Source organism: Leucopleurus acutus (assembly GCF_964270905.1).
Source record: "Leucopleurus acutus genome assembly, chromosome: 8".
Taxonomy (NCBI): Eukaryota; Metazoa; Chordata; class Mammalia; order Artiodactyla; family Delphinidae; genus Leucopleurus; species Leucopleurus acutus.
This window is the reverse complement of record NC_139151.1, coordinates 12,815,785-12,840,258: the sequence shown is the minus strand read 5'-3', so window position 1 is coordinate 12,840,258 and position 24,474 is coordinate 12,815,785. Positions and strand designations below refer to the sequence as shown.

The 24,474-nt window shown below is 49.7% G+C and overlaps 1 protein-coding gene across 1 annotated transcript in view; it reads left to right on the top strand.

Moving 5' to 3' along the window:
- The window catches only part of GRIK4 (glutamate ionotropic receptor kainate type subunit 4), a gene marked incomplete at both ends in the record, with an annotated part of 308,409 nt that overhangs the window by 203,555 nt on the left and 80,380 nt on the right, over positions 1-24,474 (top strand). Inside the window, 2 exons of the mRNA XM_082845308.1 lie at positions 1,302-1,454; positions 2,350-2,454. Coding sequence (XP_082701434.1) covers positions 1,302-1,454; positions 2,350-2,454 — 258 coding nt within the window. The remainder of the gene's footprint in view (positions 1-1,301; positions 1,455-2,349; positions 2,455-24,474) is intronic.

Genomic DNA, 24,474 nt, shown 5'->3' with positions numbered 1-24,474 from the left:
AGGGCCCCGTACAGTGCAGACCCCGTAGTCATTCACACTGGGTAGGTTCTCTTGTCATTAACACAGCAGAGTGTGGCCCCCTCCTCAGATGGCACATTCCCCAAGGACAGGCATCTTCTGTTCTTCTGCTCCTACCACCTCCTCCCAAACACCCCAACCTCCCCCTCCCCAAAGCTTGCGAACATCCGGTTAACCGGGTGTATGTTCAGGCTGAGCCTTGTGGGCAGATATCACTCAACATTTGATTCAGTTCAAGAAATACGTCTTGGGGGCTTCCTGTACGCAGGGTCCTGGCTCTAGACGAGATGCAGGAGATAGAGATTGAGGTCCTGTGTGTTCCTGCCCTAAGCGCTGGCCGTTTCACAGGGAGGGGAGAATATGGACAGACAGCTGCACTCGCCCTTCGCCTGCCTTTAAGGCCCTCACAGCACTCTCCCCACCTCGCTTCTGGTTTATTGCTTTCTGCCCTCCTCCCCCCATGTGTGCTCCACCCTCCCCCACACTTTGTCTTTGGCCTGCAGTTCCCCCTCTGGAATACCTTTCTCCTCTTCCCAGCTTCTCCCCACCCCCAGATCCAATGTCTTTCCTACCAAATCCTTCAGTGCTCAGTTCCAATGCTGAATCCTCCAAGAAACATTTTCTTGATCACCCAACCAGTTAAGGTATCTTCTCTTTGGACCCCCCAACAGACCTTTTGGCCCGTGTCACTCAGTTTCACGTTACCTTTATTTGTGTCCTATCTCCCCATCTCCCCTCCCCAGTTCCACTCTAATCTATCACAGGAATAGGGTCTTGCTTACTGCTGGGCTTTGAACTCACCATATGCTTCATATATGCTCATCATATTGAATAGTACAAAGTAGACCGTAATAGTAGGTACATTTAGGAAGAAACAATATCAAGGGGGTCTTCCAGGAGGAAATGACCTTCAACTGAGCCTTGCAGAATGGGCAAATCTGAGGGTAGGGTTCCTTCCACCTCCTGAGATAAGCACCCTGCCCCTTCCTTGGGGCTTCTCAGATCAGTGGAAGATGGTACTTCCCTGTAGAAAAGAGAGAATAGGATGCCCTTGAAATCATCTGGGGCCCAAGGAGGTGGCTTGATGGTCCAATTTCAGAGAAGCCTTGGCCACCGTTGTCGCCTTGGGCCAGCACTGGACTCTTAGGGGAAGTGGACCCCAGAGGCAGGAGGTGGGCCCAGGGCATCAGGGACACGCCTTTACTTCTTTGTTTTACTTTTCTTTCTTCCTCCTCTTCTTTCTTCCTTTACACCTGTCACTTCGTCTCTCTGCCCCCTCCCAGCTGTCCTCCGCCCTGCTGTTTGACGCCGTCTACGCTGTGGTGATGGCGGTGCAGGAGCTGAACCGCAGCCAGGAGATCGGCGTGAAGCCCCTGTCCTGTGGCTCAGCCCAGATCTGGCAGCACGGCACCAGCCTCATGAACTACCTGCGCATGGTGAGGGGTGTTGGGGGCCCTGCGGGCCCTGCCCAGCCTGCAGGGGGTGGGAGGGACCACTGTTCAAGGCCCCTCACCTCCAGACCTCCCCAGTACATCACAGCCCCAGGTAAAACAGCGATCTGTGCTGACCCCATTGAGGGGATCATTGGTCACTGTTGTTCCCTAATCCCTAAAAGCCACCGAGAACCCATGGCAAGTTTGTTTACAGGCCAATGGGCTTTGAGCCTTAGACTGTTAGGGGGTCTCTGGATTCCAGGCTTGGAAATCGACCCCTTGGCTCAGAGGTGGTCCCTGCAAAGCTCTGCACAAGTGGAGACAGATGGACGATGCTGTCATAGACTGTGGCCCCTCAGGAAGTTGCAGGCTCAACACTTCTGGCCTGATGCTGGGTTCCCCCAGGGTTCTCCCAGCCAAGCCACCTCTGGTGGGATGGACGTGATTCTAGCCCACGAAGAAGCCATCTCCTGTCAGAGGAGCCTGGGGGAGAGCGGCTAGGATTTTGCAGTTAGAGTCAGGTTATCCCGCAGCTTGGAGGTGGGTGAGTAGCTGCCCAAGGAGGATAAATGCTATTCACAGCCAAGGGCCTGGAGGAGGAGCTCAGGGGGATCTGAGCTCAAGCCAGCATCTCAGCCTCAAGTCGGTTTATGCAGCAGCTGTGAGGTCATTGGATGTGGGGCATCCTCTCCTCCTCTAGCCCCGGCCAAGTCTGAATTGGTTCCAGAGACATCACTTGCATAGTCTGAAGATCCTGTGGCTGAGAGGTGAACAGGAGGATGGATCCTGATGGCTTCCCTTCTCCTGGGCATCCTTAACCAGCATGGTGGAATGCTTGCGTGGGGCCACATGGAAGGTGGGGCCTATTTGGTGCTGTAACTCACTCTCTCTTGGACAGGTAGAATTGGAAGGTCTCACCGGCCACATTGAATTCAACAGCAAAGGCCAGAGGTCCAACTATGCCTTGAAAATCTTACAGTTCACAAGGAATGGTTTCCGGCAGGTAAGCCTAGCCATGCTGCTGTGGTGGCAGATCCCTCCTCCTTGTTCCTTTCTCTGTCCCCAGCCCATTTCTCCTTGGCACTCAGGATGGACTCCTGCTCTCAGTTGTCCCCAGGAGCAGCGGGCTGTGTCCAGTGCAAGGCTCCTGGCAAGTCCTGGCCTCCCCCTTCCTGCACCAGGATCAGCCAGTGTGGGTCAGGGGCCACAGCCCCAGCAAAATGCCAAGAGAGAGGCAGCCGTGCTTTATGTGGGGAGAGGCGAGACAAGGGAGCATCGTATAAGGAGGGAATTCCCAGGTCTTTCCACTCTTTGGATTATTCTACTCCCTGAATCTCGCCCTAATCCTGGAACCAGGGTTAGATTCCAGGTTGCTTGCCCGTCACGTACAGATCAGATCCCATCGGGCTGAGGAATCCCTTCGGCGTTCAGTTCTCTTCTGTCAGCTCTTTTCTGAGCGGTCCACCCACGCCCTTCTGCCATGCCAACCACACCTCCCCCCTCCTGGCTGCTCGCTGTCTCCTCCGCCAGCTCAGGATGCTTTGTCCGCTGGAGCTCCTTTCAACACCTCTTCCTTTCTCATTCTCCTCCATTAACCTTCTCACTCTCCTTTCCTCTGATTCTCTTACATCAGAGGAAACAGGGATTCTGGCAGTCACTCCAAGTGCCTCTCTGAAGGTCTTCCAACCTCCCCATCACTCTAATAATCAACTCTTTATTCTTAGTGTATCCTTTCTCCAACCTTAAAGAGCCTTAGAAGTAGGAAAGGATGCACTAATTAGAGCAGGAAGCAGACATACTGAAGAGCCTCCTGCCTATCAGAGTGGCTGACCAAGGAAACGTACCACTGAAGGGGTCACAGAATCACCTTTTCAGGAGATTATGAAGGATCATCATCATCTTCTTTACCACCACCACCACCATCACCATCATCTTCACCACCACCACCACCATCACCACCATCACCATCACCATCATCTTCACCACCCCCACTCCCACCACTACCACCACCATCGTCATCATCTTCACCACCACCATCACCATCACCACCACCGCTACCACCAACAACAACACCACCATCATCTTCACCACCACCATCATCTTCACCACCACCATCATCATTATCATAGGGGCTTTCATTTATTAAGCTCTTACCATGGGCCATTTACCACAAGAAGTGTGTCATTTGTATTTTCTCATTTAATCCTACAAAGTAGTTACTTTTTATTAATCCCCATTTTACAAGTGAGGAAATTGAGGCTCCAGGAGACTGACTTGGCCTTTAACAATGTAGTAATGGCAGTTGGTTTTGAACTCAAGTACCTCTGATTCTAAAGCCCAAGTTCTTAACCATTATGACAAATTGTGCATCAGACTAACCTTGGTAATTTGTTAAAAATGCAGATTTTTTAGACTCCACCCCACAAGAATCTGATTGGGTAGACCTAGCAGAGGGCCCAGGAACGGCTGCAACATCAGGCACCCAAGGTGATCCGGGTGATACCCTGGGCTGCGCTGGGAGGGCCGTCACATCTGCATCCTTCCCCTCGGTCCTCGTGCCTGAAAGGCTCCAATTCAGCCCTCCTCACGGGGGCCAGTGGAGTTCCTTATAGTAGGACAGTGATTATGCTGGGCCACGAGGCCAGGTCACCTTTCTTGGAAGATGAGAAAGTAAGAGACAGGAGTCCCAGACCGAGAGAGGAGCTACGTTAACGACTCCTCGTAGCTCGGGGCCGGAGCTACGTGATCTTCAAGCAATGACATCAGCAACCTTTTTTTCGTAACTTCCCAAATGGGGTGGGAGTTAGGTAGGCGGCCAGAATCTATGGGATGGAGGATCACAAAATGGTCATTTCATGTATGTAACAAATCATGTACTGACCCCTTCCTATGAGTCAGGCACTGTGCTGGGCATTCAGGAAACAAAACCTAAAAGGCACAGTCCCTGCAGCCCACACTCTGGCGCGAGAGACTGAAGGAAAAAAATAAGTGCACTTTGGGTTATTAAACTCAAACCATGCCCTCGGGCTCATAATTCTCGGAACAAAGGAAGCCGCCTGCCTGTAGGAAAATTGTCAGGCAGACTTCCTGAGTCCCAGTGGGGGATGTGAAGTAAAGAACATTTATTCATTTTTTCAATATATATATTCTGAGTGCCTGTAATGTGCCAGGCTGTCTTCTAGACAGAGGTGAAAAATGGGCTTAGTGTCTGCTTCCGTGGAGCCTGTATTCTAATAGGGGACAGACAGCAGGCAAACAAATACTATATAATACATCAGTAGAGGTAAGTGCTACAGGAAAAGTGAAACAGGGTCAGGAAAAGGAAGGGATGAGAGAAGAATGGGGAGAAGCAGTAGTTAGGGGAACAATGCCAAGCCCAGACCACCTCCCTAGAAAGCCCGAGCTCAGGCTTTGAAAAACGCCCCTTGGCCTTCAGCCCTGCTTTGAGATGCTCCCTGGAAAGAGCCCACTTCCATCAGGCAACACCTGCGGTGACAGAGTTGGCTGGCCGCTCCGATCCCACCCTCTACTTGAAGAACAGCTCGTTAAGCTCGGAGTACCTCTTCACCTTACCTGTGCTTCTCCACCAGCCGCCACTCAGGCTGGTTTTCCCAGCTGCCGGGCTGCAAGACCGCCTGAGTCATTAGGAAGTAGCATCGCCAGCCACCAGCACCCATCCCTCAGCCCCACCCCAGTCCAGCAAGGAGCTCTGCTCCGAGGCATCCTACACAACAGCTGCTGCCCCTTCTTCTGCAGCACCTATAGAGGGTAGGGCTTCTCAGACCCAGGTGTGCCCAAGAATGACCAGTGGTGCTTGTCTTAAAATGTACTTTCCTGAGCGCTACAGCTATAAATTGAGTTAGTAAAACTGGGTGCATTCCAGGAATCTGCATCTTCTTAACTAGCACTCAGATAGATGATTATCATGCCGGTGGTCCACAGGCTGCCCTTTGACAAAGACGCACTGCAGCCTCTATGCATAGAATTTTTTCTTGACCTTCCTGCATCCCACCCCCATCTTTCTGAGCTAATGTTGAATGGAATCTGCTACAGAAGTGACCATGAAAGAGGGTGATGTTTTTGACCTTCAACTACCCTCAGGGGCGCACCTCCTTGATTGGACTTATAAAGTGAATCACAGTCATCCTCTTTACTACCCATTTTTCTTCAACAAATCTGGTGACCATACCGCTGCTTTCCTGTCTGGCTCACGTGCTGTGAGTAGCAGTGAGAACCCTGCAAGATGTATCATGGGCACAGATATAGCTTTGCAGCTCTGGTCCCCAGGTCCCATCCCAATCACCGACCCAATCTTTGTCTCTTGACAGCTGTCCTTCCCCTGCTTATCACAGGATGAAGAAATGGTTTGGGGACTGATAATTAATTGGGCTTCTGTTCCAGGGTAGGAGGAATGTCAGTATCACTCTCTAATAGTCTCCCAGTTCCATCCAAGGTGATGCTGGCAGGGGAGGGGAGAGTGACAAGGAGCATCTCTCGAGGACCTGTTGTGTAGCAGAAGCTACATGGGTACTTTGCACAGGTCACTTCTGATCTGGAGGACAGCCCTTCAAAGTAGATAAACTCCCATTTCACAAGTGAGGAAACGGAAGCTCAAGGATCGTAGATAACTTGGCCCAAACCCACAAGTAGCAAGGACTCTGGGCAGAGCTGGAATTCACACTCAGGCTTGTCCAACTCCCAAGCCCATGCTCATGGGTCCCCCCCTCCTGGCTTTTCTCTTTCCTGGAATCCCTAAGCCCCCAAATCAAAACACTTTACCTTGCTGCCACCTGCTGCAAACCAGGACAGAGCTCCTGCTGGGCTGGGCTTTCTTTAGTCATGGTATCTTCTCATTTGGATTTGGTTTTTTTCTTTCTCTTCCTATCTGGGCGAGTGACTATTAAGAGCTGGCTCTGACTATTTAGAAAGCATGCAGGGACCCAGTGGGTTGTAACGGTAAAATGTCTGAACCGAATACCATATTCCCTGCCAGTGGCTGATTAAGGGATTATTACCATTTTAAAAATAGTTTTTTAGAATTTAGGGTTTTGTGTTTTTTTTACCATTCAAAAAAATTACTGTTTTGATTCTGTTTGGAGAGGTTTTCCATCTTGGAACTCTGTGGACCTTCCACTGGAGCCTGTTTGGGGGAAAATGTCCCCTATAGCGTCCTGTAAGTGACACTTCCAAACCTGGACCAGGTTCACTAGCTCCAGCCCCCAGTTTTTGCCCCCAGTGTGAGTTATCTCATCTCCACCCCATATTCTCCTTCCCCATCCCACAAAAGATGTCCTGGGTGGTATTGGAATAGTATAATCTCCCTTCCTAATTTGCGAGAAATCATATTTGAAAGAGGCGAGGGAAAAGAAGCACAGCCTTAGCGGGCCCTTAATCTCCTTCATTTTAACTTGGTTTAAAGATCAGAGGTTCCAAGCAGGCCCCCAGCGACTTTGTTAGGGCTGTAATAAGATGAGCACACCTTTCATCTGAGGATCAGAAATGGCTTAACAGGCTCTAATTAAGCCTTCGGGAGAGGGAGGGGTGAGGCCGGGTAGTGTCTGTTGAGGGGGTTATCTCTAGCTAAAGATGAAAATTGAAACCTTTCCATTGACTCACTGTATATCACAACAGGGTACCTCAGCTTTCTTCCTCTGTGCAATGAGGATGGTAACCCCTCAACATTTGGTCTGGCTAAGCTCAAGGATTATTGAAAACTAGATTTGCATAGCACTCTCTTCTGCTTGCATATGGTTAGACAGAAAGCTGGCTCTGCTGACATAATAAGAATGGCTATCATTTATTGGGTGTCTCCTACAAGATGCACTGTGCTGGGTGTACTTAAAATTTCTCATCTTTTTGTCAACCATGCATAAAAGCTATTCTTTCCATCTTACAAGTAAAGAAACTGAGAAAGGCATGTTCCTCATCCATTCAGCTAGTTAGTTCCAGGCTTGAGCACTGAGTCTGGGTCTAGCTGTTTTCAAAGTCCCTGGTCTTTCCACTCTGCAGAATTGCCCAGAACATGCTGGAGGAAACTCTGAGGCCTCTGGTCTAGTCTTCCAACCCAGTGCAAGAATATTCTCCACAGCATCCCTGAGGGAAACAGCCACACAGCCTCTCCTTGCACATGTCCTGGGCTGGGAGATTCACCGCCCCCCCCCCCCCCAGGAACACATTCCAGAATCTTCCAGGCACTGAGTCAAAACCTGCCTCCTAGTCCTGCCCCATTAAGCAACCCAGGATAATCAGCTTTCTCTCTTTTTACCAGCTCTTCAAATATTTAAAAATAGCTTGACTTCCCTTCATTTATTCATCCTCTTCTGAAACTTAGCATAAAAACTTTTTGAGCACCTACTTCGTGTCAAGGGCTAGAAATGCGAGATAAATAAGTCATGGTTCCTTCCAGAGCTCCTAGTCTTTTGGGAAAGGCAAAAACTGCAGTCAGTAATCACTGTCTAGTGCTTGAGTTGTTCTGCCCCTCTGATTTTTTTCCTCCCCCAAACAGTGGCCCATAGCTGTTCCCAGCGCGACACAGGTGACAAATCTTTCACCACGAATGCTTTTTGGCTCTATTAAAACATAAGGCCCAACGTGGGTACCAGCTTCCAGATGGGGCAAACCGGCACAGAGCTGAGAGCACTGTGGGACTTTCACCTTCCTCACTCAAAACACTCAGTTTCTATTCACCACATTAAGTCACTTACTGGAATTAGTCTTCAAATTTTTGATTCATTCTGAACTCTGGGGCTTGGAGTCAATTAATTACTCCTCTTGCCCCTCCCCCAATCCCCACTTCCAAAATACGCAGGGTTATTGTCACGTGAACTTTTCATAGAAACCAGCCCTGAGCCACCTTTTCCTGGACCATGGATCTATTTAACTCTGTTCCCATGGAGACTGGCAGAGCTGGCCAGGAGTGGGCGAATAAAAAACATTGTGAACCGACAGCCATATTTTGTTTGCCGAAGCTGATACAAACTCAGCTTTCCAAGGGCCTGATTTCCTGGAATGACTCGAGTGTGGCTCTCACCAGACGCAGGAGGGTGGACAAGTGGCTTTTGTGAGTCACCTTGCAAACTAAGAATTCAGGGATGCAGTGTCTTCCAGAAGGTTTGGGGAATCCATCTCCAGCTTCCCGAAGTTCCGGCAGGTCCCACCCGTTGCTGGGAGGACAGGATGCCTCTCTTTGATCTTCTGTGCTGCCCTCTTCCCTGACAGAAGCCCACACATAGGCATGTCTGCCCCCTTCCCGGGGAGGTCTGGGTGGGATGCTCCAGCGTTTGTGGCCATGGAACGTGCTTCAGCTGCACCTCTGAGTAATATAAAGACAGCTACACTTCTCATCATGGCCCTCTCAGGCAGAACACCAGGAAGTGTGGCAGACCTGCTGGGGTCTCTCCCCGCTCCAGACCGCTTCTCCTACTTGAAAAGCAAAGAACAATAGAAAATCCTAAAAACACACTGTCAGGTGATGGTCTGTGTTGCCGTTGCCCGTACACAGCATTGGGGGAACAGTGAGGACGGAGACACCCTCTCCATGGACACATCACCCACCCCCGGCATCTGTGCCCGGTCCCCCACCCCTGTTAGTGTGAGCCTCTGGGACAGCTCAGATCCCACCTGCGCTAATGAGAAGTCATTAGGCTCAGACGAGTTGCCAGTGGGCGAGCTGCTAGGAGGGCGCCCGCGATTGCTACTGTGGAATACATTTTCAATCCGAGGAGGGAGTTTACCATAAATATGCAGATCCTTTGAAGCTGCCTTTGTGGGTCCTGGCTCAGAGCACAGGAGTGGGCTTTGATTGCTGGAAATCAGGAATCAAACGTGCCAGCTCCCCGGCTGGGGGACGGACCCGACGAGAGAGGGCCGGCTCGGGGTGTTGCTTGGTGGGCCATTCCCAGAGACTTGGCCTTTGATGAGGAAATTCTGAGGCAGCATTCTCCAGAGGGAGGGGAGAAAGAGATCGGTGGTCTGGGGGCTGCTTTGAAGGTTACTGAGAAGTCACTTATTCCTTTTAACTAAGGCACCGGGAGAACGGGGGTTGGCGTGAGGTTTAAAATAGTTGACAATATCTCACAGAATATCCTACATTCTTAGGGTTGGAGGAGACCTGAGAGGTTATCAAGTCCAGTTCTCTCCACCAGAGAACGCAGATGGGAACGTCATTCCGGGGCTGAAAACCTCACCATGGCCCCCATTGGCTTTCAGGGTAAATGGCAGCTCCAGAGCAAGGCTGTCACGTGCTGGTCCCTGCCTACCTTCGAGCCTCGTCCTGTGCCATCCCCCCTCCGCCGCCCCATGCCTGCACCCTCAGCCCCCATTTCTCACCCGGCCACTCCTGCTCAAGTGTCCAGAGCTCAGGGAGCCTGCTCCCTGGGCCTGCCTCTACTGTAGCTGTCGCTCCAGGCTTGGGGACTCCGTGAGTACAGACCGCCCAGCTGGGAGTGGGGCTCAGCTTGGGCTGGGAGAAAAGATGCACCAGTGAACGAGGGACGGGGGTGCTAGGACCTGGGGAGTGTGCGGAGAGCGTGGGGCCCGAGGATTTTGTCACGAGCATGTTCCAAAGCCACTGCTCCCCATTTGTCCAAGAGAGATTCCACACGACAAGCCTCCCCATTGGCAACTGGAATTTGAAAATTGGAGTGGAAGGCCCCTCCGATCGCTGATGCGTTTCTCCCTTCCATTTGCTTTCCGTTCTCTAACAGCAATAGTCCTCTCGTCAATTAAAAGTCTATCAAGTGCCTCATCCCGTGAGGGCATCTGGTTCTCCTGGCCACCCCCCAGGATGACTGACAGCCGAGGGGCCAAAGGGCTGGCTTCCGAAGGGTGTTGCCTGACGGCCTTCTCGCCTCCTGCCTCCCTGGCCCACAGATTTCTCGTTCTTTCTCCCAAAGCACAGGGACTTCCTGCTTATCAGCTCTGATGGAAAAGTCACTGACTATAGAAGCTTATTCACACATCAGCCGGCAGACAAATTAGAGTTACTTAAAATTTCAACCGGGGCGGGGGGCTGCTTTGGGACAGAGGAGCAGGGTTTTAAAGGACTGCGTTTGCAATCTATTTCTTGTAATATGCCCGATCACGCAGCCCGCCTGAGCTCAGCCTGGGGAAGTTTGCCAGCTCTGAGCGACTGCTTCCCGCGTCTCTTCAGCTGGCTCATGCCTGGGAGAGCTGCTAATTTAGTCTCAGGAAGCAGCCCGCATCAGTTCGCTCTGATGAGACACGGGGCAGGCTCCAGGCCAGAGGTGTGGGGAGCGCAGACAGGCGGGCGGGGGGAAGGGGAAATCCGGGGAGGTGAGAGGGAGCTGTATGCAGGGCGGGCACCATGGGGACATGGAAGGGCTCAGGCCAGCGCCAGCTCTCATAGCTCCCCACGTTCCGTCCCTTGATCGCATCCTCAGTAAAACGGGAACGACGGTCATCATAGGATCTGCTTTGTGCGTGTCATCAAATTTTTGAGAGAACAAAATGAAATATTTTTTATAGATGTGCTTTGAGGATTCCACTCTACTGTGCAAATTTTAGTTCTGCTGTCTCTCGGGGGGATGTCTGTCAATATATTTCTCTTTCTCTGCATGCAGTATTCCCGGGATCTCACTTCTCGCCTGGTTTGGGGAAGACAGAAAGACAGAGCAGGGCTGAGCCATATGCTCACGTCACTCCTGCTGCAACTCCAGAGCCCTGCAAGAAGGCTGCAAGGGCCAGCCCGTGCCAACCAGGCTGGTAGAAATAAATTCTGCCAGCTGGCCCCTCCCTGCTTCAGGAAGGGTTCCCCATGGCCCTCCTCCACCCCTCCCTCTCCTTCCTCCGTCCCTAACCTCTGTCCTCCACTCCCTAACGTGGTGGTATCACCAGTTCCACTTTGCAGTGGCTTTGGGTGGGTATGCAGACGAAAACCAGAAGTCAAGGCTCTACTCCTGGGAGAATCCCCAGCACATCTAGGGCCTGCCTGACATGGCACTGCCCAGACAAGAGCTGCTGACACCCACCCACCACCACCACCCCCAGCTAAAAGCTCCCCATCTTCCCAGAGCACGGTGAGGCCCAGCCACACAGCATCTCCCACCTGCAGCCTGCATCCATCTAGGGGCAGCAATGGGCCATCCTCAGTCCACCCTGAAAGCTCAGCGATGCATCTTCCCCCCCCTCCAGCATCCTCCTGACTCCTGGAGGACGGCAGACGGGGGTGATCAGCTTCATCCTTCAGCCCAGATGCTTCGTTAGGACCATTAGTTCAATTGGCATCTGCCGTTCAGAGCTCAAAGTTGTGTATTATTAATACAATTGCTTCTCCAAGATACTTCTGTACCTGGCGAGCTTAACAAATGAAGCCAGGCACTCTCCATGCCCTGACTGTGTCGTGTTCGTGGGCAGTAATTTTCCTGTAAGATGAAAACTCTCGAGCATGCCTGAGCTCTCTGATAAATTCTCTCCTCGGCAGATAATTTGAAACGTCTTCCATCTTCTGGGAGGTGAGAGAGGGCTGTGCAGCTGAGTCTTCATATTTACAGACTCTGCCGTGCACTCACCCCGTGCTAGTTTGATTATCTTCCAAAATGTTTAGAAGAGAGTCTGTGAGATTTTTGACCATATGAGAACAAGAGAGGGAGTTGAGATGTAGGCAAAAGAAATCATCAAAATCAGTACCTCTGCCCCAAAAGAAAGGTGATGTGCGCATCCCCGCTGCCCTGCTCAGGGAAATTTAACTTCTGAAACCCTCAGCTACTTGGAGAGTCTGTTAGATTCCTAAGAGCCTCACTGGGGATTGGCATACTTAGCCAGAGTCCAGTGGGGTGAGCTGGGCTCCATTCCTGCCCTACGCAGTATTTATCTGTCACCAGAGCCACTGTTGGTTTGTTCTCTTTGGCAGGAGGAGTGGTGAGGGCGAGACTAAATTCCACTTCACATCCCAGAGGTTGGGGATTCGGGATAGAAGTCTGGGCACATCTTGGCAAGAGTCGGAAATTCAGGTGCAGACGGGTACAGTTGATCCTCATTATTTGCAGATTCCATATTTGCAAATTGGTCTGCTCGCTAAAATATATTTGTAACCCCAATGCAGTAGTCATGGTGCTCTCACAGACACGCACAGAGCAGTGAAAAATTTGAGTGGGTCGCCAGGCATGTTCCCAGCTGGGGTCCAGCAAGGTGATGCTCTGCCTTCTTTTGGCTCATACTGTAAACAAGTGTGCTTTTCACAGTCTCTGCAGTGTCATGTCTTTCACATTTTTGTGCTTTTTCTTGGAGATTTTGCTGTTTAGAATGACCCCCGCACTTAATGCTGAAGTGCTAGCTAGTGTTCCTAAGGGCAAGAAATCTGCAATGTGCCTTACAGAGAAAATACAGGCGTTAGAAAAGTGTTGTTCAGGCATGACATTTAGTGCTGTTGTCCAATATTATTGAATCAACAGTATGTATTAAATAAGATGTCTATCAGCAGAAACACACATAAATCGAGGTTATGTGCTAACTGGTTGATGAAAATGTTGTGACCAGAGGTTCGCAGGAACCTAACCCTGCTTTTCCCTTAGGAGAAATGGTCCAGTCTCCCTAATTCAGTGCTTGTGGCAACCTTATAGAACGCAACTACCATGAATAACGAGAACCAACTGTAATGAGTTGAGCCAGGAGAGAAGACCAGGAAGGAGCAAACAAGAATGGCTGAAGTTTTCCTACAGTGGCCTTTTCCTTCTGCATTCATGACCCCATACTCCTGCTCTCTTGTTTTCTCACAGTGTCCAAGGACCTCATCTGCCCCTTGATACTCTGGCCTTGCTTCTGATTCCCCTGATGTAGAAGTAGAATCTAGATCCCACATTCTTGGGGCCGAAAGGATTAATAAAGGTCCTCTAGATCACTACTCAAATCAAATGCTTGAATTCTTGCAAATGTGTTCTCATGAAGTAGAGTCTGTGCTTGAATGCCTCCAGTGTTGGGGAACGCAATACCTATAGGGACAGCATATTCCATCTTGGGAAGCTCTCATTGTTAGAAAGTTTCTCCATCTATTGGGTGGAATTCTTTCTTTCTGAAGCCCTCTTCCTTTTGTCCTTAGTTCCATTTCTTGGGTTCACACATCTAGTCCATCCTTCCCAGAACTGCTTGTACTTGTTCCTTCTGGAATGTGATTTCAATCTCTTTCCTGGTCAATATGCTTGCAATACACTCCAGTTAGTCTGTGCTTCCCTGAAAGAGTGGTGTGTGGAACGATATGCAATATTCAGGTGTGGTCTGAGTAGAAGAGCACTCTCTTCCCTTGCATCAAACCTGCCATCCCTTTGTAAGTAGTGTGTGCCGCTGACTGGGTGCTCAATAAATATCTGGTGAATTGAATAATAATGTGTTAACACTTTGATATTTATTTCCACGTTGACCAGCTCTCACACCAGGCTCTCTAATGGAGGAACGCCAGGCATCAACCAGCCCCCGGGCTCAGAGAGAGCTGTTTCCTGGCAGGTGGGACAGTGCCCTTCCTGGCATCCTTCTCGTAGGTGGCCACCTGCTTCATCTTTTTCTTTTTTAGTAGAACTTTTTTTAAAATTTTTTAATTTTATCTTTGTGCTGGGTCTTTGCGGCGCACGGGTTTCTCTAATTGCGGTGAGCAGGGGCCACTCTTCGTTGTGGTGCACGGGCTTCTCGTTGAGGTGGCTTCTTTTGTTGTGGAGCATGGGCGCTAGGCACGCAGGCTCAGTAGTTGTGGCTCGCAGGCTCTAGAGCACAGGCTCAGTAGTTGTGGTGCACGGGCTTAGTTGCTCCGTGGCATGTGCGATCTTTCCGGACAAGGGATCGAACCCATGTCCCCTCCATTGGCAGGCAGATTCTTAACCACTGCACGACCAGGGAAGTCCAACCTGCTTCATCTTCGTGTCCAGGCAGCCGAGCTTCCAGTGCCCTCCTACGGTCACCTTCCGAGGCCTCTTTGTGTCGTCCCTCTCAGGCCTGTCTCTCCCCGGCTTTGCCGCAAAGCCCTTTGAAAAGCTATACCACATTATAAATCTACCTGGCACTTTCAGGAATTCATGTATGAGTTGGAAGGGGCTAGACTAGATCCTTCTTTTATAGGTTAGATGACTGAAGACTAAAACGAAGGGACTTGCCCAAAGGAATTTCATAATTCAATTCAACAGATATTTCTTGAGCACCCATTCTAGGCCAGGCACTCTCCTGGGAGCTGGAGCTCCAAAGGGGAAATTATTAATGCAATTGTCAGATATTTACTAAGCACTGATTCCACACTAGGCATTGGGCATATGTGGGGAATAAGACAGAGCCTCACCAGTCATGGAATGTATTTTGTAGTGCAGGAAATGGACGTGAAACAAATAATTATCTAAATAATTATATGAAATAAATAATTATCTAAATAATTATATGATGAGTGCTACAAAGAAGAAGCTCAGGGCATTATGCCTGAGTCTCTGTGATGGGGAGTGAGAGGTTGGGAAGGGCTTCCCCAAGGCGGGGACATTCAGGCCGAGGGGTGATGGATAGCTGGGCATCCCCAGGTGGAGGGGACTGTGATGAGCCCGAACAAGGGCTGCCAGAGCTAGTGGTCACGTGTGCAATTCAGAGACCAGGGCCAGCTGAAGACAGGGCCACATCAGGAAGCCAGAACCCCTGATGCTTTACTTTCTCCACTGTCCCCCACTGTCCTCTTCCTCAAACTTTATTTAAATATCCTCTCATATATCACCTCACACCAGTCAGAAAGGCCATCATCAAAAAATCTACAAACCATAAATGCTGGAGAGGGTGTGGAGAAAAGGGAACCCTCTTGCACTGTTGGTGGGAATGTAAATTGGTGCAGCCACTATGGCTAACAGTACGGAGGTTCCTTAAAAACCTAAAAATAGAACTACCATACGACCCAGCAATCCCACTACTGGGCATATACCCTGAAAAAACCATAATTCAAAAAGAGTCATGTACCACAATGTTCACTGCAGCTCTATTTACAATAGCCAGGACATGGAAGCAACCTAGGTGTCCATCGACAGATGAATGGATAAAGAAGATGTGGCACATATATACAATGGAATATTACTCAGCCATAAAAAGAAACAAAATTGAGTTATTTGTAGTGAGGTGGATGGACCTAGAGTCTGTCATACAGAGTGAAGTAAGTCAGAAAGAGAAAAACAAATACCATATGCTAACACATATATATGGAATCTAAAAACAAAAAATGGTTCTGAAGAACCTAGGGGTAGGACAGGAATGAAGACGCTGACATAGAGAATGGACTTGAGGACACATGGAAGGGTAAGGGTAAGCTGGGATGAAGTGAGAGAGTGGCATGGACATATATACACTACCAAATGTAAAATAGATGGCTAGTGGGAAGCAGCTGCATAGCACAGGGAGATCAGCTCGGTGCTTTGCGACCACCTAGAGGGGTGGGCTAGGGAGGGTGGGAGGGAGACACAAGAAGGAGGAGATATGGGGATGTATGTATATGTATAGCTGATTCACTTTGTTATACAGCAGAAACTAACACACCATTGTAAAGCAATTATACTCCAATAAAGATGTTAAAATAAATAAATATCCTCTCATAAATACGTAAGTCAGAATCAAAGGCAAGGAAAAGCAAAGTCTGACCTCAGGGATGTGGACTCTTAAGCAGGAAAGCTTATGGCAAATACCAATGGATAAGAAATAACAATTAAAATGTTTTCCAAACGTTTAACTACACATCCACAGCCCAGGAAAATTAATATCTTGGGGGCAGTGCAGCAGAGTGGACCTGCCTGGGTTGAATCCGCATTACGTGTGGAACTTTGGGCAGGAAAGCTAACCTCTCCGAGCCTCAGTTTTCTAATCTGTAAAATGGGGATGATAGTATCAATAGTACCTCCCTTATAGTGTAGTTGGGAAGATTAAATAACAAATGTAAAGCATTTAGTCCAGTATTTGACATGTGATAAATGCTCAAAAGTATCAGCTTGTATAATTTTCTTGTAGTTAGTCCTTTACTAACTAGTTACTAACTAGTAACTTGTAGTTAGTCCTTTACTAACTAGTTACTAACTAACTAAAGGACTAGTTAGTCCTTTACCAACTAGTTACTTACTAAGTAACTAGAATAGGAGTTCACTGATGCCCAAAATGTATTTATGGAGCATCAGTTGTGTTGCAGGTACTCTGATAGGGGCTGCGTATAGAGTAGTGAACAGGTAAAGGTGTCCAAATCCCCTGGGACAGGCACTTTCATCCTTTTTGAATATGACTCGCATTCTGGTTGCCAATCCAGGGTGCACATTAACACCCACCTACACATAATTGAAACCAAAGCTTATGAAACAGTAGTTGCCCCTGGTGTGTGGGTTGCACTCTGATGTATTCTGGATATATATTTCATTTTTAAAATGCAGGTCTGGACCCACTAAATTGATTTCCTAACCCACTAAAGGGTAGCAGCCGCAGTTGAACAAAACACTGCCTTAGACCAACTCAGCTGCAGGCTTCATCAGCCCAGGAAGGGCTCATTTGATAGGAAGTCTTCCCAGCTTTCCCTGGGATGGTTTTTGATCTCTTACCTTTGGCATTTGCCACTGTTGTCCTTTGATCCTGGGTTTTTACAGTATTGTGCATGTAAGCACATATTTTCCGCTAAAAGAATAGTTTGGCTGAGAGAATGAGCTCTTCCACCAACATCGATAAGCCCCTTTGTTCCCCAGGTCAACCCCTGAGGCAGGGGCCCTCACTCGTGATCCAGTCTCCCATGTGAAGTAAAGCTTTATGATTGGAGATATTAGATTTAAAGTCAATAAACATTTTGTTCCTTCATGCCAGGGGTTCACCACAGAGGCTTACATTACAGATCTTTTTGGCTGGTCATATATCAAGGCACAGACCTATACTATAGACACTCCAAACTATAACTCAGTCTCAGTTCCTGGGGCCTCTAGCCATAGTGGTTCACATCTGACTGTCCTTCTTCCTGCCTGTATGTTGAAATTAGTTCCGTGAACTCAAGGAGACACTAATACATTATTTTATGTATTCTTCCTAGTGAGGACTTCAACTTTGAACCCTGAAACTGAGGTTAAAAAAACTGAGTCGTTGGTTATGGCTCGTCCACCTTTGGGATGGGCCTAGAGAACAAGGATCTGGAAGAAAGAGCTTGCGTTTGCATAGGGCTTTAAACTTTTGTCACATCTGTGATCACCTCGTATCATCCCAATAAGAGGAGAAGGGGAGAAAGACTAACTACCCTTGTCTTATAGGCAGCAAAATTGACTTCCCAGGGCCACACAGCACATGGCAGGGTAGAACTTGACTTCTGGTCAGCTGCATTTCCACCAGACGGACAGTAGTGCTATTATCTTAAGTTCCCATGGCTTATTAGGGCTCTTCGAAAGCCATCGTACACACTAACTCAGTTGCTTAGCAACAGCATTGCTGTACTATGGGTAGGCAGATTCTTTTATCTCCACTTTGCAGATGAGGAAGATTCAGAGAGGTTAAGTGACTTGCTCTAGGTCACAGAGCTTATGCATGGCAGAAGAGTTAAGAAAATGTAGGTCTCCTGGTGCCCTCCCACTGCATCTCCCTGTGCTAAGCCCCTAAGAAACTACCCTGTGCCTTGGTCAGGATCACTCTCGTGGACTCTTGTAGCTGAATACCTTCAGGTCTGTATTCTCCAAAGAACAAGTTCACGGTGATCAGAGAGGTGTGTGGGAAGGCCCAGATCTTAAGGTCGGGGTAGCCTGCACTTGCCCTACCCCGACCAGATAGTATAGCAGTAAATAGGACCTGAGTTCAAATCCCAGTTGCATCCTCTATGAACTGTGATCCTCAGCAAGTTGTTTGACATCTCTGAGTCTCAATTTCAATCATTCATTCATTCAACAAAAACTTGTATGAAATGCCTACTTTAAGCCTGTAAGTGTTATTACTGTTGTCTGAAGCGCCTACATTTCTCAGGTGGGAATGATAACAGGGTTGTGATGCAGAATCAGAGAAATTTACATAAGCAGATCACGTGGCTGAGTGCCCAGCGTGCAAAGGTGATCAGTAAGTGTTTGCGAACTCTGACTCTGGAGCAGAAGGACTTGCCAGGCCGTGGAGTTACGTCAGCCTGTCTAGAAGCTGCATCCTGGCAGCGCTGATGCAAAGAACAATCATCTACACGTACGTAGAATATTAAATGTTACAGAGCCGTGTGCGTACTCACAGAGGCAGGTGCGGATGTCAGGAAATCCCTCAGGGTTTTAAACATGAATCCCTTTTTACCTATTTGGTAGAGAACAAAGCAGCAAAATGACAACCTCAAATGATTCGAGGCGGGAGCGAGAAGCGTGCGGCCGCTCTGGGCAGGACCGCCCAGCTCAGGCAACAGCGGAGGGCTCTCCTCCTGCGGCACGGGGGGAAAGACAGGTGGTGAGCGATGGTCTCATTAATGAATGTATAATCACAGCCCGGGCCAGATGCTCTAAAGGAAAAGAACGTGGTTCGGGGAGAAGTTTGACTTTGGGAGTGAAAGGAAAGGCTTCCTGAAGGTAGTGATTTCTCAACTGAGGCCTGAGGCTTTAACAGGTATAAACTAGATCAAGGTTTGGAAAACTTCTTTCTATAAAATAGGCCCAGATAGTAAAAATTTAGACTTTGCAGCTTTACTGCTGTAGGTGAGTGCAGTCACAGACAGTACAACAGTGAATCGGCGTGACTGTGTTCCAATAAAACTTTATTTCCTGAAACAGGCAGTGGGCCGGATTGGGCCTGTAGTCCGTGGTCTGCCAACCCCTGAACTAGCTGAAATGGGGCTGGGGGCCAAGGGGTCGGGCAGCAAGGAGAGTCCAGACAGGGAACAGCACGCACAGAGACCCTGGCAGGAAGGCGCTTGTTGCACGTGAGCTCATAGGTGTGCCAGGAGCACAGATAAAGCCGGGAAAGGTGGTGTGAGATGAGCGTGGAGGGTGGGCAGAGGCCAGGCCTCACGGGGCTTGGTGGGCCATGTTAAGGATTTTGGTTTCTATCCTTAAACGAAAGTGGGAGAAGAATTGAAGGGTTTCAGCAGGGGCCGGTGTGATCATAGTTGAGACTTGATAGAGACGGCTGGCTGCTTCTGAGTGGAGAACAGAACAAAGAGAGGCCCCGGGGGACCCTAGTCCAGGGCAAGTTCAGTGGGAGCTTGGATTAGGGTGGGGGGCAGGGAAAGGTGAGAAATTAAGTGACTTGCTCAGGGTCACCCAGCCCCGAGGTCACAGCGCTGGATGCTAATGCGGTCTCTGGGTGACACACAACCAGCTCTTTCAGCAGGTGATGCCTGCGGTCAGGGCCCCTGGACAAGCATTTCCCATGGTGCATTGCTGAGGGAGTGACCAGCTTGCTTACGCTGATCCAGGGTCACACGGCAGACCACACTCATTCAACTGTACAGCACTCACCTCTCCAGGGGACCGTGGGTTGCCCATATCAATGACACAGGGTCTGTTCACTAAAGGCCCTAGGCCCCATCAGGCCTGATCTGTACTTTCCTTACAGCAGTTCTTTCAGGCTTGGCCACTTGGTTGCTCAGCCAGGAATCTTAAACACAACTGCTGGAAGGAAAGGACCAATTCGAGACAGCTATCCAAATAGCAGAAGGAAACGACGGTTCACAATCAGAAAAGAGACACTATGAAAAGTAGACAAATTAACTTAGGAAAGCACGGAAATGAGGGTGAGAGGCCATCACATTTCAGTGACCAATGAGCAGCACTATATCACAGGACAGGATAATAACTGGCTTCAAAATGATGACACTGCATGAAGGTAAAGATGTCTCCTCTGTTTAAGAGGACGGCAGAAAGTATAATTCCCTTTGAAAGAGTTTTGGGAAATAATACTTGCAAATAAATAATTAAGACCCTCCCCCCCCCAATTTTAGTGCTTAAAGGAGCAACATTATTATTTTTTAATTTGAATTTTATTTTATTTATTTAATTTTTATACAGCCAGGGAGCAAGGTGATTATTATTAATTTATATAGATTCTGTGTCCTTTGAGGAAGTTGGATAAATGATGCTTTCTGTGCACGTGCAAACACGTGTCATATCAGTTATATTTACCTTGATTTTCGTATTTGACGAAGCACTTCTAGTTTCTTCTGAGAGCATAGAATCAGCAGTGAGAAGGAATACACATTTGTTTTAAATATTGTGATCTCAATGAAGCAGCACGTTGATTTTTTCCACACCTCAGCTCTGTGATTCAGGTAAATTATTACCTAGGTGGACACCACTTTCCTTACTCATAAGTAGGGTGGCAGCGAGATTCGTAAGCGTAAACGAGCGCCCAGCACAGGGCCTGTGAGCGTGGTGGCGGCAGCTTGCCCGGCCAGCCAGAGCCCGTTATACGCTTTTCCCCACTCGGTGTCCCGTGACTGCATGTGGGTAGCGTGAAGTCAGCCATGGTGGGCTTGTTTACACCACAGACGTGGGCAGATCAGACAAGGCCTTTTTTCCTGGAGAGCCAGTTTTTAAACGTTTCCTAGCTTGCCACAGGTGCGCCCTCAGCCTCTCTTCATTCCTGCACCCTTGCCTCTCCCTGACGTCATGTTTGTCGTCTGAGTTGCTCTATGTGCTTTGCTCAAATCCAGCTTGCATCAGAGTCACTGGAGAGCTGGTTGCAATACGTACTGCTGGGTCCTGCTCCTAGACTGTCTGATTTAGTCAATCTGGAACGGGGCCCAAGAATTTGCATTTCTAACGCTGACATTGCCGGTGCAGGAACCAGAGTATGAGACACTGGTCTAATCTACTAACCTGGAGTCTACAGTGCCAAGTGTAGGGCGCGGAAGAGATTCCCATCTTCTGTCTCAGACGATGGCATGACAAATTCTATGAATACTCACCTAGTTCTTGGCACATATACCATCAGATTTCATCTCCTTAAGAACCGTAGGAAGTAATCATTAGTATTTTAACCCCCATTTTATAGATGGGGAAACTGAGACTCAGAGGGATTAAGTAACTCACCCAGGGTCACACAGCTCATAAGCAGAGAAGCCAAGTTAAACTCAGGTCCTCCCACTCTGGGACCGTTGCATTCGTGGTACAGACTGTGAAAAGCTCAGTGGTGAGTAGAGGCTGGAGTCAGCACGCCCAGCTGCGCACCCGCAGGGCCACGTCAGCCCGGGGGTGCCTTTTTCTTACCTGCCTTGAGGTGCTGTATGGGCTTGCAGTGGTGGTATCCAAATCCATACCCTCTCCTCCCTTCACTGCACCCCCTGGAGTCTCTAAACTGGTGGGAAGGCAGAGCAAGTGGGAGAGACAGAAAGCACAGAGAGAGGGCCACGGAAAGACATTATTTGAAGCATAGTCAAGCCGGCACACGTGGGCATGTGGAAGAGGTTTACAAAGCCGCTGTCCCTGCAGGAGGTTCGGGGGCAGGTGTCAGCGGGATGGAGCAAGGGAATTTGGCTGGAGACAGAGCCGCAGATTGTCGGTGATGAGCGCTGTCTCTCCTGCCCACCCCTGGCATGTGTGTGGCATGGAAGATGCCCAGTGGGTGGGGCGATTAGCCTGTATCCCAGGGCACCTGGCTCTGTCTCCTGCTCTCCTTCCCACCGCCTTTCCTCAGTTAGATTGCTCCGGGTTATAGCTGCCAAAGCCGCTTTGTTGGATCTGATGAGCTTATTAATTTCTTGGGGGCTAATGGGAGGGTTGGTGGGACATTCATTTCCTGACTGGAGCTTGGGGGCTGATTTGTCTTTTTGCCACGTCCCCGGAGGTGGGTGTGGGAGGCGACATGGCTCGGGCTGTCGGATCTGGGTCTGGGTAAATCATTTCTATCTCTGGCTTTTGTGGCAACCTACCTACCTCGTGGCTTGGGTCAGACAGGGAGTGTGAAGCTGGGGCAGGCAATCAGTGAGGACTGGGTCCCCTGAGAACAATGGGGTGGGAAATGGGGGGGAGTGGGGGGGGGAGGTCTTGCTGGTCCTGTCGGTGTGAAGTGCATGTTTAGATGACAGGACTCTGAGAAGCTCAGTCCTGTCCCAAACATCCAGGTGCTGACATCCGCCCTAATTTTTCTTTATGTCCTTCTGTCCAAATCTGGCCCTTCCTATCCTAGGAGACTGTCAGAAGCCAATTCTAGCCATTTTGCAGAGAGGGAAGCAGCCTCATTTCACCTGACTTTGTGGATGTAAAAACCCAGGAGGGAAAAAGCCGTGTCCAGGGTTCTTGCTGTGTGGCCGAGACTCCTTTGAGCCTTTCTCCTCCTCCTTATGTGGAGGAGCCCTTGGCATCCCCGCCCAAGAGACAGCAGCGGACACGGAAAAGTCTTGGATTTAGGAGTCAGACAGCTCTGTGTTCAAGCCCGTGCATCACCTGCTAGCCAGGTGACCTTAGGCAAGCCATTAAACCTCTGAGCCCCAGTTTCCTCGTACATAAAAACATCATCACTACTTCACAAGGCTGGTGGGAGAATTCAAAGAGATGATAGAACACATCCAGCACAAGAGGGGTCTGGTAACTATTGCTCTCCTTTGCCCTTCACTTGAAAATCTAGCTGCTTATCCCTCATCTTCCCCATCTCTCTCCCCTGCAGAGAGAGGGGAGGGGGGGAAGCTCAGGCCGTACCCTGACCTGGCTGGTCCCCCCTGTGGTCCCTCCAGAGACCAGGGGACGCTTGCCTACCTCCTGTTCATGCCCTACCGACAGCAGCACTCAGCCCAAGTGATGGTTTCCCCGGCCTCCAAGTACCGGTCCTGAGCAGGGTGCCGGGCTGTGAGCACGAGCAAGCTAGCCCCTCACAGGCTAGCCGGGGAGGTGGACAAGTAAACAAGACGTGCATAGGACGCTGGAAGAGCCGGGCAGGAGAGCCACGAAGGCTTCCTTGGGGAGGCTCATCCAGGGTTAAGAGCCCAGGGGTTAAAGCTCAGGTGTCTCAGCTGATGGGGAGGTGACCTCGGGCAAGTTGGGCTCCTATCTTGGCGTCAGTTTCTTTATCTAGACGGGGCTTCCAGTGTGGATGTGCAGAGCACACGACTCGTAAACTAAAATGAGCAGGGGCGCGTGCCTCACTTTTCTGCCCACGCAGAGGTGGAGAAACCTGCCCAGCCCCCTCCGGTGGCGTCCTTGCTGAGGCTTGGAGACGGGTTTTGGGTCATCTCTCCTTTGGCAGGTGAAAGACTCAGCTGGGGAGACCATCGGGCTCCTGCCTGGACCTGGAGGCATCCAGCCTGGCCCTCCCCTCTTCAAGGTCCAGACCATGACGTCAGGGAGATGGTTACTGCCCCCTGTGACCCCCAACGCTCCGGCCCCGGGGGAGGGGGGGTGGGGACCAAGAGTGAGATGTGTCTTTATTGTGGTTGGAGCTTCCGCAAGAGGAACCCAGAGCCCAGCTCTGGTGGGTAGAGCCGTGTGGCATCCATGGAACTTGTGAGGATTTTCCAGGGAAGCTGCCGCTGGGGCCTGGCAGAGGCGTATGTGTGCGTTTCATTGGTTTTCTAGCCAGCTATCAGCCATCTCTCCTGGTGGCCCACCTCCAGCACCCAGCAGCAGAAATGAGTTGCCAGGGGCTCCAGCCAGTAGAAATGTATTGGTAGCACACACACGTATGTGTAGTTATAGAAAGGGTTCCACTGAGAAAACAAACAAACTCCCTAAAAACCCAATGATGCTGAATTTCGATTTAGGTGACTTTCTAAAATGGGGGAACTGAGTAAGTTGTGGATATGTTCCCCGCTAGGAGTCAAGACAATGGGGAAAAGGAAGGAAACTAGCATTTATTGAGTTTCAGCTGAAATACATTCTCACAATGACCACATAATGTTTCTATTATTCCCATTTTACAGATGAGGAAAAACCTTCAGAGAGGTTCAGTCATTTCTGGGTTTACTCAGTGGAGATCCACCCTCGTGGGTCTGGCTGAACCATGTAACCTCGAACTGGCACATGCACGATCTCAGCTGGCTCTGAGAAGAAGGCAGAGCAAACGTTACTGCCTCCATCTATAGCTGGGGAAACTGAAACTCGCAAAGATCGAAGTAACTTGCGTAGGTTCTCGCAGCCAGCAAAGCGAATCCACCAGG